We start from the raw sequence: 16243 nt of genomic DNA, 5'->3' as shown, positions 1-16243 counted from the left end.
AGTGCATCTGCTGAACTACAGCCATTCACAATGGTTCAGCAGGGCCACACCAACTCTCTCAATGTATTTCAAGATCAACCTATAAATGGTGGTATGTCCAGAAAAAAAATTCCTTATGTGTGGGAACATTTTGAAAAAAGAAAAAATCTCTTACAGAATGAATGGTGGAATCAGATGAAAACTTAAGATTTTATGGTATGTTGAAGTTGGTGAAAAATGAAAAAAATGATCACTCATCAGCAACAGCAGTATAAATGCACCAAAGATATTTACATTTTTACAATTTACTGATATCAAATTATAGTTTTTTTCATTTTTTAATTGCTTTTAATTTTGAGCACTATGTACACTAGTTTCCTATGATATTAGATGTGTTTAAAGATGTTTTAGCACTCCAAACATAATGAAATGCCAAGTCCAACATTGCTCCACTTGGAATATACAGTATATATTTTTTTGTATTTTCTTTACTACTTTGATCTTCTAATAGTATGTAGTACAAGGAATACTTATAATATACAGGTCTCCCTCAACATTCACGTTTTCAACTTTCATGGGCTTCACACATTCGCGAATTCCCAACTGCCAAATTCTCAGCCACCAAATTCCCAGCCGCCAAATCATATTTAAGTTTCCCGCCACTGGCGAGTCCCTACTACCCTCCCTCTGACCCCCGCAACTGGCAGCCAGCCCTCCCACCACTCAGTGTGGTGAGTGTTTTGTTTGTTCATTATTTGCTATTAAACTACAGAATAAATAATGTAAACCCATTCATGACTGCATATTGGAATGGCTATTAGGAAAGGTATTAGACGGTGACATCATGTGTTTACTCTTGAACACTGCAAAGAATTAAACATTTCTGCTACAGCTAATAATAACAATAGTGATAATAATAATAATAATAATAATAATAATAATAATAAATATGATATAATTGAAGAAGGAAATTGTACAAAAATACGAGGGAGTGGTTGACACATCGTCAATGTGACTTTGTTTATGCTGGAGTGAACATTAGTCTCCCTGCTCTTCCAAACATTTCACAATAATTCATTGTGTTTGGTGCTTGTAGATTGAGTGCGACTGGAGTGGTAGAGGCAGTGATTGAGGCAATGGTATTTAATAACATACATGTTAATAATAATACATGTTATTAATAATATGTACTATTATTATTTATAACATACAGTGGACCCCCGCATACCGTTGGCATCACATAACGTTAAATCCGCATACCGATACATTTTATCGCTAAGATTTTGCCTCGCATACCACTAAAAAACCCGCTCAACGCTATTCGTCCGAGACGCGTCTAATGTGCGGCCTGAGCCAGCCTCACATGTTCCGCCGGTGGCATTGTTTACAAGCCAGCCTCCACGGTAACATCCAAGCATACAATCGGAACATATCGTATTATTACAGCATTTTTGGTGATTTTATCTGCAAAATAAGTGACCATGGGCCCCAAGAAAGCTTCTAGTGCCAACCCTGTGGTAAAAAGGGTGAGAAATATTATCGAAATACTGTGGTACCATGGTCAACTGCTAATGCTGCTGCTGCTGTAGCACTGTCAGCTGCTGCTGCTGCTGTAGCACCATCAGCTGCTGCTGTTGCTGTACCACCGTCAGCTGCTGTTGCTGTAGTACTGTCTGCTGTTGCCATAGCACAGTCTGCTGCTGCTGTAGCACTGTCAGCTGCTGCTGCTGCTGCTGCTGTAGCACTGTCAGCTGCTGCTGCTGCTGTAGCACCATCAGCTGCTGCTGCTGCTGTACCACCGTCAGCTGCTGCTGCTGCTGTAGCACTGTCAGCTGCTGCTGTAGCACTGTCAGCTGCTGCTGCTGCTGATGCTGCACTGTCAGCTGCTGCTGTAGCACCGTCAGCTGCTGGTGCTGCTGTACCACCGTCAGCTGCTGCTGCTGCTGTAGTACCGTCTGCTGCTGCTGTAGCACCATCTGCTGCTGCTGTAGCACTGGCAGCTGCTGCTGTAGCACTGTCAGCTGCTGCTGTAGCACTGTCAGCTGCTGCTGCTGCTGCTGCTGTAGCACCATTGTTGGTGTGGCTTATTGAGAATACCAAGAAACAATTAACCCCAGAGGGTTAGCCACCCAGGATAACCCAAAAAAGTCAGTGTCATCGAAGACTGTCTAACTTATTTCCATTGGGGTCCTTAATCTTCTCCCAGGATGCAACCCACACCAGTCGACTAACACCCAGGTGAACAGGAAAAAATGCCTGGAACTAGTGCTCATATTGGTGAATTTAAAGCCAGCAAAGGTTGGTTTGAGAGATTTAAGAATCGTAGTGGCATACACAGTGTGATAAGGCCTGTTCTGGAAGAAAATGCCAAACAGGACCTACAGTACTCAGGAGGAAAAGGCACTCCCAGGACACAGTGTCTCATCAGCCATTGCTGCATCTTCAATAAAGGTAAGTGTCATTTATTCTTCATTTAGTAGAGTAGTACATGCACAATATATATTGTGCATGTACTACTCTACTATTGTGCATGTATCCTTCTCTTTGTGCGTAGGAAAATGTATATTTCATGTGGTAAAATTTTTTTTTCATACTTTTGGGTGTCTTGCACGGATTAATTTGATTTCCATTATTTCTTATGGGGAAAATTCATTCGCATAACGATAATTTCACATAACAATGAGCTCTCAGAAACGGATTAATATCGTTATGCGGGGGTCCACTGTATATGTTATTAAATACATACATGTTAATAATAATACATGTTAATAATAATACATGTTATTAATAATAACATGTACTATTATTATTTATAACATATATGTTATTAAATACCACTGCCTCAACCGCTGAATTACTGTGAAATGTTTGGAAGAGCAGGGAAACTAATGTTCACTCCAGCATAAACAAAGTCACACTGATGATGTGTCAACCACTCCCTCGTATTTTTGTACAATTTCCTTCTTCAATTATATCGTATTTATTATTATTATTATTGTTATTATTAGCAATAGCAGAAATGTTCGATTCTTTGCTGTGTTCAAGAGTAAACACATGATGTCACCGTCTAATACCTTTCCTAATAGCCATTCCAATATGCAGTCATGAATGGGTTTACATTATTTATTCTGTAGTTTAATAGCAAATAATGAACAAACAAAACACTCACCACACTGAGTGGTGGGAGGGCTGGCTGCCAGTTGCGGGGCTCGGAGGGAGGGTAGTAGGGACTCGCAGTGGTGGAGGCAGTGGTGGAGTCTGTGGTATTTAATAACATACATGTTATTAACATACATGTTATTAAATAACATACGTTATTAAAGCATAACATGTATATATTTAGTAGAATTTACGACGTTTTCATGTATTTTATGATTATTCATGGTTCAACAAGTTAAGGAAGCAGTATTGTAATATATTTCCCTACAATATATTGGGGCACCAAACATTCACTGTTTTTCAACATTCGCGAGGCTCTTGATCCCCTAACCCTCGCGAATGTTGAGGGAGACCTGTAGTTTTTTAAAGTTGTAATACTCCTCAAAACATGGAAAGAAGTCACACAGTTTGACTATATTGGGTTATCCTAGGTTAATTATTTATGATTTAGATTTAGGTTTAAGGGAATATCCTGGGTTATATAAACAACATTTTGTGCTCATAACACCTCTGTGCCTTCCAGAGTACTGTAAAACATACGTATTTACAACAAAATCCTGCCATATTACAAATGTTTCAAGGTGCAATGCCCATGGAAACATGGAAATAAGTTGCACTGTATAACTGATTGGGATATCCTGGGTTAAAACTACTTAGCATGCTTTCTGGCTGAATTCCACTGTTAGTATCAAGAAATTGTAAATATTATAAATTTTTTTTTTTTTTTCAACAAGTCGGCCGTCTCCGCCGAGGCAGGGTGACCCAAAGAGAAAGAAAATCCCCATAAAGAAAATACTTTCATCATCATGAAAGGAGGTAAAGGAGGGTGTGTGGGCGAGGGGCTTGGACTTCCAGCAAGCATGCGTGAGCGTGTTAGATAGGAGTGAATGGAGACGAATGGTATTTGGGACCTGACGAGCTATTGGAGTGTAAGCAGGGTAATATTTAGTGAAGGGATTCAGGGAAACCGGTTATTTTATATAGCCGGACTTGAGTCCTGGAAATGGGAAGTACAGTGCCTGCACTTTAAAGGAGGGATTTTGGTATACTGGCAGTTTGGAGGGATATGTTGTGTATCTTTATACGTATATACTTCTAAACTGTTGTATTCTGAGCACCTCTGCAAAAACAGTGATTATGTGTAAGTGAGGTGAAAGCGTTGAATGACGATGAAAGTATTTTCTTTTTGGGGATTTTCTTTCTTTTTGGGTCACCCTGCCTCAGTGGAAGATGGCTGACTTGTTAAAAAAAAAATAAAAAAAAAAAAGTCATCTTCATGTCAGTTGCACACCTGTTTGCTGGTATGGAAGCTGGTGGTGAAATAATAGCTCCTGAGTTCATTGTTTACTTATGTTAGTTAGGTGAACTAGTAAATCAGAGACATAGTCATCACCTGTGTAGACCCTCCTAGTCTTCAAATTCAAAATTCAAGAATTTATTTCAAAAAAGCATGAAGAGATTGTAGAAGACCCAAAGAGTTGTAGTGAGGTCAAAAACATTGGCAGGTGGCAGATTTGTAGGTACGAAAAACTGTATAATAGTATGTTGGACACAATTGTCATAAGCATACACGAATGTTGCACACAGTTCAAGGGTCAAAAAGTACTGTTCCATTAACCAGAATTTAGGTCAAGAAAAATTGACTTAATCTTTTTCTTAGCTACATGTACTATATTTTATTAGTGCACATCTCGCTACATACACTTACAATATAAGGTATGAAAAAGTTAGATATTTCTGACAAATTACAAAACTTAAAAACTTATTTGGCTTTCTTTGTTGTACATATGTAATTCTTTTTATCCCATATGTTTTTCAGTCCAGTTAACATGATTTCATTTAAAACATTGGTTTTCTGGAACATAATCAGCATATTAACTGAAATGTACTGTACAGTTAAGGGACAGTGGATAAGACGAGAAATTCAGCAAAATACAGTCTCTGCTTATTCTGAATACTGTAAAAAAGGTTCAGTTATAATGTCTCTGGTATAAACCTGATATATGATACCAACAAGCAGAGGAAAACAAAGACACTTAACCCTTTGACCGTTTCAGTCGTATATATACGTCTTACGAGCCACCGTGTTTGACATATATACAGTGGTCCCTCGTTTTTCGTAATTAATCCATTCCTGGAGGAACTACTATAAACGAAATTTACGATTTGCGGATCAATTTTCCCCATAAGAAATAATGTAAATACAATTAATCTGTTCCTGACACCCAGAAGTATTAAAACAAAAACAATTTTTACATGAAATATACATGTAGTACATAAACAATACAATGGGAAATGATGAATGAAACATTAACAGCATAACACTTACCTTTATTGGAGATTCTTCTTAGTGTATGGGAGACTGGAGGAGGAGAGAGATTGGATTGTTTACAGTTTGGAAAGGGAATCCCCTTCCGGCAACACCTCAGGTACCAATTGCTTCTCTGGGGTTGCTTCTCTTCTCTGTTTCTTAATGCCACTAGGACCACCTTGAGAGTCACTCTAGTCCTGTCTCGCAAAGTAACTGTGGAGAGAGCTCTGTTTCTGGCGTCTCTTTAACACTTCTCTAAAATGGCCCAAGACTTTGTCACTGTACATATTTCTCACCTTCTTTACCACAGGGTTGGCACTAGGAGCTTTCTGTGGAGCCATGGTAGCTTATTTAGTACTTGCAAGCACTAAAATGAGTGGAATATTATGAAATATTTCGTAGGAGCACTTGAGGGGACCTTCACTCACTGGTAAACAATGCCAGACTGGCTGGGTAGGGAGGCCGCCCCGGCTCACACCGTGCGTACGTGTCCCGGACGAACTACTATTTGCGAGTCAACCTATGAAAAGCAAGTCCATGTTTATATGAAAATACCCCTATGATTGGCGAAATTTACGATTGCCGAGAACTACGAAAAGCGAGGGACCACTGTACATGTATACTCAAAAATTTTAGCGGCTTCAAATCAAGCAGGAGAAAGCTGGTAGGCCCACATGTGAGAGAATGGGTCTGTGTGATCAGTGTGCACCATATAAAAAAAAAATCCTGCAGCATGCAGAGAGGAATGAGAAAAAAAAATCTGACCTTTTTTTAATTAAAATGCTGAATGTGTGGTCTATTTTTGTATAGTATTTATGGTTGTATTCTCGTTTTCTTGGTCTCATTTGATAGAATGGAAAACATGTTATAGAAATAGAGGTGATTTTGATTGGTTTTACTATGAAAAGAACCTGGAAATGGAGCTCAAATTAGGGGAAATGTTTGATTTTTGTTGATGTTCAAAAGTAAACAAATGATGTCATTTTCCAATATATGTCCAAATAGCCATTCTAATATGCAGTCATGAATGGGTTGATATTATTTATACAATTATTACAATATTGCAGTAGTCTGCATAACAGTATATCTTCTATTTTTTGTTCGAATAAAAATTCAAAATAGAAAGCAAGAGTAATATCAGAGGGGCTTGGAGACATGACTGATGAACAAAGAAAATGTTATTTTAGAGCCAGGAATGTCTGCATTGTTCATTCTGGACCCTATTTTGAAATTGTCGTATTTTTTTAATTTTCGTGAAATTGGCCAAATTGCAAATTTCTGACCACGTTATTGGGTAGTTGAAATCGGTAAATGGGCAGTTTCTTGTACTCAATCAATAGAAAAAATGGAGTTCTAAAGAAATAGCTATGAGTTTGGTCAACTGGAATAATGGAATTAGCCGAAAATAGGGCTCAAAGTGTGCAAAATCGCCGATTCGTAAATATCGCCGAGGGTGCTAACTTTGCGAGAGCGTAACTCCGTCAGTTTTCCATCAAATTTCATTCTTTTGGTGCCATTACAAACAGGAAGAGATTCTCTATCATTTCATAAGAAAAATCTTTTTTTTTTTTTTTCGGATTTTTTGCGACACCAGGAGACACCTCAGGATTTGGGGTTGCGACAGTCAAGGGGTCAAGTAAAGACTGAAAAACTTTTATTAAAGATTATGGTCCTGGGACTGAGCAAGGCCCCAAGACTCAGATGTTTTCTAATAAATGCTCGGACACATCTTTTTCCCTTTATAATGCCTTTACTATTCTGCTAGTTTTATTCAACAGTTAATTATTAGTGAGCCATTTCCACAACATCTATTGCCTTTTTTATATTAATAATAAATCTCTGCAACAGGTATCAATTTCTGATATTCTAATAGTACTGTAGATCTAGAAAAACTGAAAATTAATAGTATCTACAACAATCCTTATATTTATTGCACATAAAACCAGAAATAATCTTTGAGTTAATAAAAAATAACTAAAGAAATGATACATTATTAATGTTATTAACCAATAACCACTTGTTTTATTCCTTACTTTGGCCATGGAGTAAATTTTGAAATGAAGTCTTCTAGGGCCATGGTCACTCCTTTTACTGTAAGTATTGAGCCCAGCCCTTTCCAAAAAGCAGAGAAACCTTGACATCCTTGCATGTGTATTAAGGCTGGCACAAGTGTTATTGGCAGGACATGGTAACGCTGGCTATTAACATTCACCTGTGGGGACAAAATTATTTTTATTACATCAGACAGAAAGTATGTAGCACATTAAAACCTATTAACCCTTTCAGTGACATGAACCTTCGACATAAAATTAAGTGCTGTCAGTGTTGCTAATAAAAAGTAAAGTAATAATTTTATCTTCTGAAATGGAAAAGATATTTTTCAGAAGGCACTGACACCAAAAATGTGAAATCTGATGGAAAACTTATGGAATTACACAGGTGGTGGTAGTCTGGGCACAATTTACACAATGGCAATTTTGCCTAGAACAAATCCTATTTTATGCCAATTCCAGAATACCTTCTGTTCTACTGATTAAACATAAGAAACCACCCATTCAACTCTCAGAAATATTCTATAATGGCTACAGAATTTAGTAATTTGGCCAATTTTACACACTAAAACAATTTAAAAGTATAGTTCAAAAGAAACAGTGTAGGCATTCCAGCCACTAAAGCAACAATTCTTTTGTTCATTAGTCATGCTCCCAGACCTCTCCTATATAACACTAGTCCTCCACTTTGAATCCATCATCACATGCATACACAGAAAAAAATGCAAAGTTATACTCCATTTCTTGGATAATAAAATATAACTAAGAATAACTGGTCAAGGTTTAGGCCCATCCCAATAATTGAGGCTGACCTAGTAAAAACTAATAAAACAAACTTGGGAGGGGGAGAAGGGGTCTAACTCTTCCTTAGAAAAATCCACCAAATCATGCACTGCATGTGGCAGAATTTTTTTTTTTTTATGCTGTGCACACTTACTGCCCATGTCTAAGCCAAAATTTACTGCTCACAGAATATCTGAGGAAGATATGGTACTATGTTCCACAGTAGTACTATGTTCCATGGTACTATGTTCCACAGTCAGCCCTCCTGGCCCTATATCACTCTCTTATTTACCCCTATCTCACCTATGGAATTTGTGCATAGGGCTCAACAACAATTAACCATCTCAGACCACTATTTACCCAACAAAAGGCTGCAGTCAGAATGATAACAAATTCCCACTACAGGCAGCACACTCCACCAATATTCAAAACACTAAACCTACTCACCATACAAAACATCCATACTTATTACTGCACCTATTACATACATAGAACACTTAACTCTGATGTTAACCCTCCCCTCAAGCATCTTGCCAACCTCAACAGAACACATGACCATAACACAAGGCACAGATCACTCTTTGATGTTCCTCGTGTCCATCTCACGCTATGCAAAAACTCAATGCACATAAAAGGCCCTAAAATCTGGAATTCATTACCTGTAAATATAAAAGAAACACTACCTGTTTATAAATTTAAGTCTCTTCTCAAAGATCACTTACTCACCCAAAACCAAATAAATACTGAATAACTGAACCTTATAAATTGTATATCTTAAATGTTTCTCACAATTATATCACATAAATGTTAAACCTAAGACCCAATCTAACTTTGTTATTTTTTAAATACACTACCTAACAGAATACTCCATTCGACAATGTACAGCAATGCATGCAACCATATGACCTGTCTTTGTAATACTCATTTGTATTTTATAGTTATCTGTTTACAATAATGTTTTATCACTGATTACATCATTGCTTAGTTAATCTTAAGTTAATTTTAAGCCAGCCCGTAATGCTATGCATACAAGTGGCTTTGGCATGCTGCTCTTACCTGTATTTTTTTGTACCTCTGTATGTATGCTCAAATTACTAAATAAATAAATAAATAAATAACTGTTCTTAAAATGCTGATCTACATGAGCAACATTAGCATCAATGATGTAGTTCTATACGGGTGACATTGAAAGGATTAATGACCAGCAAGGAATATGACATAACAAATGAATGAACATGTGTTATGTCATATTCCTTGTTCATTGTGCTAGATTTGGCAAGAAAGAGAAAAAAGTAATTTAACACGTGATGATGAACAAGGAGGCTTTAGGAAAGGTAGGGGGTGTGTGGACCAGGTGTTTACAGTGAAACATATAAGTGAACAGTATTTAGATAAGGCTAAAGAAGTTTTTGTGGCATTTATGGATTTGGAAAAGGCATATGACAAGGTGGATAGGGTGGCAATATGGCAGATGTTGCAGGTGTATGGTGTAGGAGGTAGGTTACTGAAAGCAGTGAAGAGTTTTTACGAGGATAGTGAGGCTCAAGTTAGAGTATGTAGGAAAGAGGGAGATTATTTCCCAGTAAAAGTAGGCCTTAGACAAGGATGTGTGATGTCACCGTGGTTGTTTAATATATTTATAGATGGGGTTGTAAGAGAAGTAAATGCGAGGGTCTTGGCAAGAGGCGTGGAGTTAAAAGATAAAGAATCACACATAAAGTGGGAGTTGTCACAGTTGCTCTTTGCTGATGACACTGTGCTCTTGGGAGATTCTGAAGAGAAGTTGCAGAGGTTGGTGGATGAATTTGGTAGGGTATGCAAAAGAAGAAAATTAAAAGTGAATACAGGAAAGAGTAAGGTTATGAGGATAACAAAAAGATTAGGTGATGAAAGATTGGATATCAGATTGGAGGGAGAGAGTATGGAGGAGGTGAATGTATTCAGATATTTGGGAGTGGACGTGTCAGCAGATGGGTCTATGAAAGATGAGGTGAATCATAGAATTGATGAGGGGAAAAGGGTGAGTGGTGCACTTAGGAGTCTGTGGAGACAAAGAACTTTGTCCTTGGAGGCAAAGAGGAGAATGTATGAGAGTATAGTTTTACCATTGCTCTTATATGGGTGTGAAGCATGGGTGATGAATGTTGCAGCGAGGAGAAGGCTGGAGGCAGTGGAGATGTCATGTCTGAGGGCAATGTGTGGTGTGAATATAATGCAGAGAATTCGTAGTTTGGAAGTTAGGAGGAGGTGCGGGATTACCAAAACTGTTGTCCAGAGGGCTGAGGAAGGGTTGTTGAGGTGGTTCGGCCATGTAGAGAGAATGGAGAGAAACAGAATGACTTCAAGAGTGTATCAGTCTGTAGTGGAAGGAAGGTGGGGTAGGGGTCGGCCTAGGAAAGGTTGGAGGGAGGGGGTAAAGGAGGTTTTGTGTGTGAGGGGCTTGGACTTCCAGCAGGCATGCGTGAGCATATTTGATAGGAGTGAATGGAGGCAAATGGTGTTTAATACTTGACGTGCTGATGGAGTGTGAGCAAAGTAACATTTATGAAGGGATTCAGGGAAACCGGCAGGCCGGACTTGAGTCCTGGAGATGGGAAGTACAGTGCCTGCACTCTGTAGGAGGAGTGTTAATGTTGCAGTTTAAAAACTGTAGTGTAAAGCACCCTTCTGGCAAGACAGTGATGAAGTGAATGATGGTGAAAGTTTTTCTTTTTCAGGCCACCCTGCCTTGGTGGGAATCGGCCAGTGTGTTAATAATAAAAAAAAAAAATAATAGTATTATCTGAGTAGAATATTACTCAACTGAACAAAGTTGAAATCCCCTCATATCATGAACGTATTGAGATTACAGAACATAACTAAGCTTATTCCATCTTGGCAGTGCTTCAGTACCCTTAAAAAGAACACCCTAAGAAGGAGTGGAATGTCAATCAGAATTCAAAAGCCTGATATCAATGTTAAAATACAGTAATATTATTTATTTTCTAAAAATCATATTTTTCCTCTCAAGAAATATTGAACAAAAGAGCTTTGCATTACCATTCTCTCATTTTATACTGTTAGTCAAGTGGTGTACGTACTAACATACTACAGTACATACACTGTACTAACATACTACAGTACATACACTGTACTAGCATACTACAGTACATACACTGTACTAACATACTACAGTACATACACTGTACTAACATACTACAACACATGAATTGACTCCTGGAACCACAATTAGGCGAGTACATACAGTGTAAGTTATGTGGTGTACTAACATACTACTATACAGTACATACTTTGTTAATGATGTAGTATACTAACATACTACTGCAGAGTATATGCTTTGTCAGTGGTGTAGTGTACTAACATACTACTGTACAGAATATACATTGTTAGTGGTGTAGTGTACTAACATACTACTGTACAGTACATACATTGTTAGTGGTGTAGTGTACTAACATACTACTGTACAGTACATACATTGTTAGTGGTGTAGTGTACTAACATACTACTGTACAGTACATACATTGTTAGTGGTGTAGTGTACTAACATACTACTGTACAGTACATACATTGTTAGTGGTGTAGTGTACTAACATACTGTACAATACAGTACTTTGTTACTGGTGTAATGAACTAACATACTACTGTACAGTAAATACATTGTTAGTGGTATAGTGTACTACTACTGTAACAGTACATACTTTGTCACTGGTGTAATGTACTAACATACTACTGTACAATACATATACTGTATTGCCATACCTGGCACTGTCTTCTAACCACAATAAAGGGATGACTAAGTAAATTTTCTGAACACAAGCTGACTATGTTGATGGATAACTCTCCATATTTCTCCATCTGAATGTCTGAAAGTATAAAGTACATTATATTATGACATTATTTTACATTACTGAGTATCGCTTAATCTTTTTCATAAATATATTACAGTATATATTGTATAACAAATGAAAAACTGCATCTCACCATATGTATCATGCAGTTACAGTGAGATAACTGAAATTATTTTTTATACAAAAGTATAGTTACTGTAATATTATTTTTTGCTTCATAAATTACAAAATGCATATCACATAAAAATGTGTCAGAACATATACAGTATAAGACTAATTTCACTTAATCTTTTCTTTAAGGACCGCTGAAAATGCATTAATTTATTTAATGGTAATATAAAAGTATTACAATCCTGGAGCTGCATCAGCCAATGTTAACACAGTAACTGCCTCAAAATCACATAAAAATAAAACAAAAAACATAAGCTGCAGCATATTAGTCTATAGAATTTAATCTAGAACAAAAGAATTGTGATTAACATACAATCTGAGCTCATTTAACTGTGTGTGGCATATAAATGTTCATTTTATGTAACTTAAAAATAAAAACTGATATTAAAATTAGAATTAATACTGGGTTATTCTAAAGCTGGAGTAATAAAGTCATAGATAACAAAGATAAAAAAAAAGGGTTACCAAAATATCTGAGAGTTAATATAACATGTATATTTTTATTTATTATTTTATTAACACACTGGCCGATTCCCACCAAGGCAGGGTGGCCCGAAAAAGAAAAACTTTCACCATCATTCGCTCCATCACTGTCTTGCCAGAAGGGTGCTTTACACTACAGTTTTTAAACTGCAACATTAACACCCCTCCTACAGAGTGCAGGCACTGTACTTCCCATCTCCAGGACTCAAGTCCGGCCTGCCGGTTTCCCTGAATCCCTTCATAAATGTTACTTTGCTCACACTCCAACAGCACATCAAGTATTAAAAGTCATTTGTCTCCATTCACTCCTATCAAACACGCTCACGCATGCCCACTGGAAGTCCAAGCCCCTCGCACACAAAACCTCCTTTACCCCCTCCCTCCAACCTTTCCTAGGCTGACCCCTACCCCGCCTTCCTTCCACTACAGACTGATACACTCTTGAAGTCATTCTGTTTCGCTCCATTCTCTCTACATGTCCGAACCACCTCAACAACCCTACCTCAGCCCTCTGGACAACAGTTTTGGTAATCCCGCACCTCCTCCTAACTTCCAAACTACGAATTCTCTGCATTATATTCACACCACACATTGCCCTCAGACATGACATCTCCACTGCCTCCAGCCTTCTCCTCGCTGCAACATTCATCACCCATGCTTCACACCCATATAAGAGCGTTGGTAAAACTATACTCTCATACATTCCCCTCTTTGCCTCCAAGGACAAAGTTCTTTGTCTCCACAGACTCCTAAGTGCACCGCTCACCCTTTTCCCCTCATCAATTCTATGATTCACCTCATCTTTCTTAGACCCATCCGCTGACACGTCCACTCCCAAATATCTGAATACATTCACTTCCTCCATACTCTCTCCCTCCAATCTGATATCCAATCTTTCGTCACCTAATATTTTTGTTATCCTTATAACCTTACTCTTTCCTGTATTCACTTTCAATTTTCTTCTTTTACATTTTTTTTTTTTTTAACAAGTTGGCCATCTCCCACCGAGGCAGGGTGACCCAAAAAAGAAAGAAAATCCCCAAAAAGAAAATGCTTTCATCATCATTCAACACTTTCACCACACTCACACATAATCACTGTTTTTGCAGAGGTGCTCAGAATACAACAGTTTAGAAGCATATACGTATAAAGATACACAACATATCCCTCCAAACTGCCAATATCCCAAACCCCTCCTTTAAAGTGCAGGCATTGTACTTCCCATTTCCAGGACTCAAGTCCGACTATATGAAAATAACCGGTTTCCCTGAATCCCTTCACTAAATATTACCCTGCTCACACTCCAACAGATCGTCAGGTCCCAAGTACCATTCGTCTCCATTCACTCCTATCTAACACGCTCATGCACGCTTGCTGGAAGTCCAAGCCCCTCGCCCACAAAACCTCCTTTACCCCTTCTCTCCAACCCTTTCGAGGACGACCCCTACCTCGCCTTCCTTCCCCTATACATTTATATGCTTTCCATGTCATTCTACTTTGATCCATTCTCTCTAAATGACCAAACCACCTCAACAACCCCTCTTCTGCCCTCTGACTAATACTTTTATTAACTCCACACCTTTTCCTAATTTCCACACTCCGAATTTTCTGCATAATATTTACACCACACATTGCCCTTAGACAGGACATCTCCACTGCCTCCAACTGTCTCCTCGCTGCTGCATTTACCACCCAAGCTTCACACCCATATAAGAGTGTTGGTACTACTATACTTTCATACATTCCCTTCTTTGCCTCCATAGATAACGTTTTTTGACTCCATATATACCTCAATGCACCACTCACCTTTTTTCCCTCATCAATTCTATGATTAACCTCATCCTTCATAAATCCATCCGCCGACACGTCAACTCCCAAGTATCTGAAAACATTTACTTCTTCCATACTCCTCCTCCCCAATTTGATATCCAATTTTTCTTTATCTAAATCATTTGATACCCTCATCACCTTACTCTTTTCTATGTTCACTTTCAACTTTCTACCTTTACACACATTCCCAAACTCATCCACTAACCTTTGCAATTTTTCTTTAGAATCTCCCATAAGCACAGTATCATCAGCAAAAAGTAACTGTGTTAATTCCCATTTTGAATTTGATTCCCCATAATTTAATCCCACCCCTCTCCCGAACACCCTAGCATTTACTTCTTTTACAACCCCATCTATAAATATATTAAACAACCATGGTGACATTACACATCTCTGTTTAAGACCTACTTTTACCGGGAAGTAGTCTCCCTCTCTTCTACACACACTAACCTGAGCCTCACTATCCTCATAAAAACTCTTTACAGCATTTAGTAACTGACCACCTATTCCATATACTTGCAACATCTGCCACATTACTCCCCTATCCACTCTATCATATGCCTTTTCTAAATCCATAAATGCAATAAAAACTTCCCTACCTTTATCTAAATACTGTTCACATATATACTTCAATGTAAACACTTGATCTACACATCCCCTACCCACTCCGAAACCTCCTTGCTCATCCGCAATCCTACATTCTGTCTTACCTCTAATTCTTTCAATTATAACCCTACCGTACACTTTTCCTGGTATACTCAATAAACTTATTCCTCTATAATTCTTACAATCTCTTTTGTCCCCTTTCCCTTTATATAAAGGGACTATACATGCTCTCCGCCAATCCCTAGGTACCTTCCCCTCTTTCATACATTTATTAAACAAAAGTACCAACCACTCCAACACTATATCCCCCCCTGCTTTTAACATTTCTGTCATGATCCCATCAGTTCCAGCTGCTTTACCCCCTTTCATTCTACGTAATGCCTCACGTACCTCCCCACACTTACATTCTGCTTTTCTTCACTCCTAAAAGATGGTATACCTCCCTGACCAGTGCATGACATTACCGCCTCCCTTTCTTCCTCAACATTTAAAAGTTCCTCAAAATATTCTCGCCATCTACCTAATACCTCCCTCTCCCCATCTACTAACTCCCCTACTCTGTTTTTAACTGACAAATCCATACTTTCCCTAGGCTTTCTTAACTTGTTTAACTCACTCCAAAATTTTTTCTTATTTTCATTAAAATTTCTTGACAGTGCCTCTCCCACTCTATCATCTGCTCTCCTTTTGCACTCTCTCACTACTCTCTTCACCTTTCTTTTACTGTCCATATACTCTGCTTTTCTTATAACACTTCTGCTTTGTAAAAACCTCTCATAAGCTAACTTTTTCTCTTTTATCACACCTCTTTCCACCTGCCCCCACCCTCCTATAACCACAAACTTCTGCCCCACATTCTAATACTGCATTTTTAAAACTATTCCAACCCTCTTCAACCCCCCCCACTACTCATCTTTGCACTAGCCCACCTTTCTGCCAACAGTCGCTTGTATCTCCCCCGAACTTCCTCCTCCCTTAGTTTATACACTTTCACCTCCCTCTTACTTGTTGTTGCCACCTTC

The 16243-nt window shown here is 38.2% G+C and overlaps 2 protein-coding genes across 5 annotated transcripts in view; one reads left to right on the top strand and one right to left on the bottom strand.

Moving 5' to 3' along the window:
• Positions 1 to 16243, top strand: part of LOC128695782 (protein Star-like) — a 128495-nt gene that overhangs the window by 68570 nt on the left and 43682 nt on the right. The window lies entirely within an intron of this gene.
• LOC128695769 (mitochondrial outer membrane protein SLC25A46) overlaps positions 1 to 16243 on the bottom strand; it is an 83726-nt gene that overhangs the window by 60721 nt on the left and 6762 nt on the right. For all 4 annotated transcript variants that reach the window (XM_070084810.1, XM_070084808.1, XM_070084809.1 and 1 more), the window contains 2 exons: positions 12043 to 12146; positions 7483 to 7661 (listed from right to left, as the gene is read on the bottom strand). In XM_070084810.1, coding sequence (XP_069940911.1) covers positions 7483 to 7661; positions 12043 to 12138 — 275 coding nt within the window. In that variant the 5' untranslated portion in view covers positions 12139 to 12146. The remainder of the gene's footprint in view (positions 1 to 7482; positions 7662 to 12042; positions 12147 to 16243) is intronic.

The sequence above is a fragment of the Cherax quadricarinatus genome, chromosome 14 (assembly GCF_038502225.1).
Source record: "Cherax quadricarinatus isolate ZL_2023a chromosome 14, ASM3850222v1, whole genome shotgun sequence".
Classification (NCBI taxonomy): Eukaryota; Metazoa; Arthropoda; class Malacostraca; order Decapoda; family Parastacidae; genus Cherax; species Cherax quadricarinatus.
Note: the sequence above shows the minus strand (reverse complement) of the source record. Positions and strands in the feature narration are given on the sequence as shown.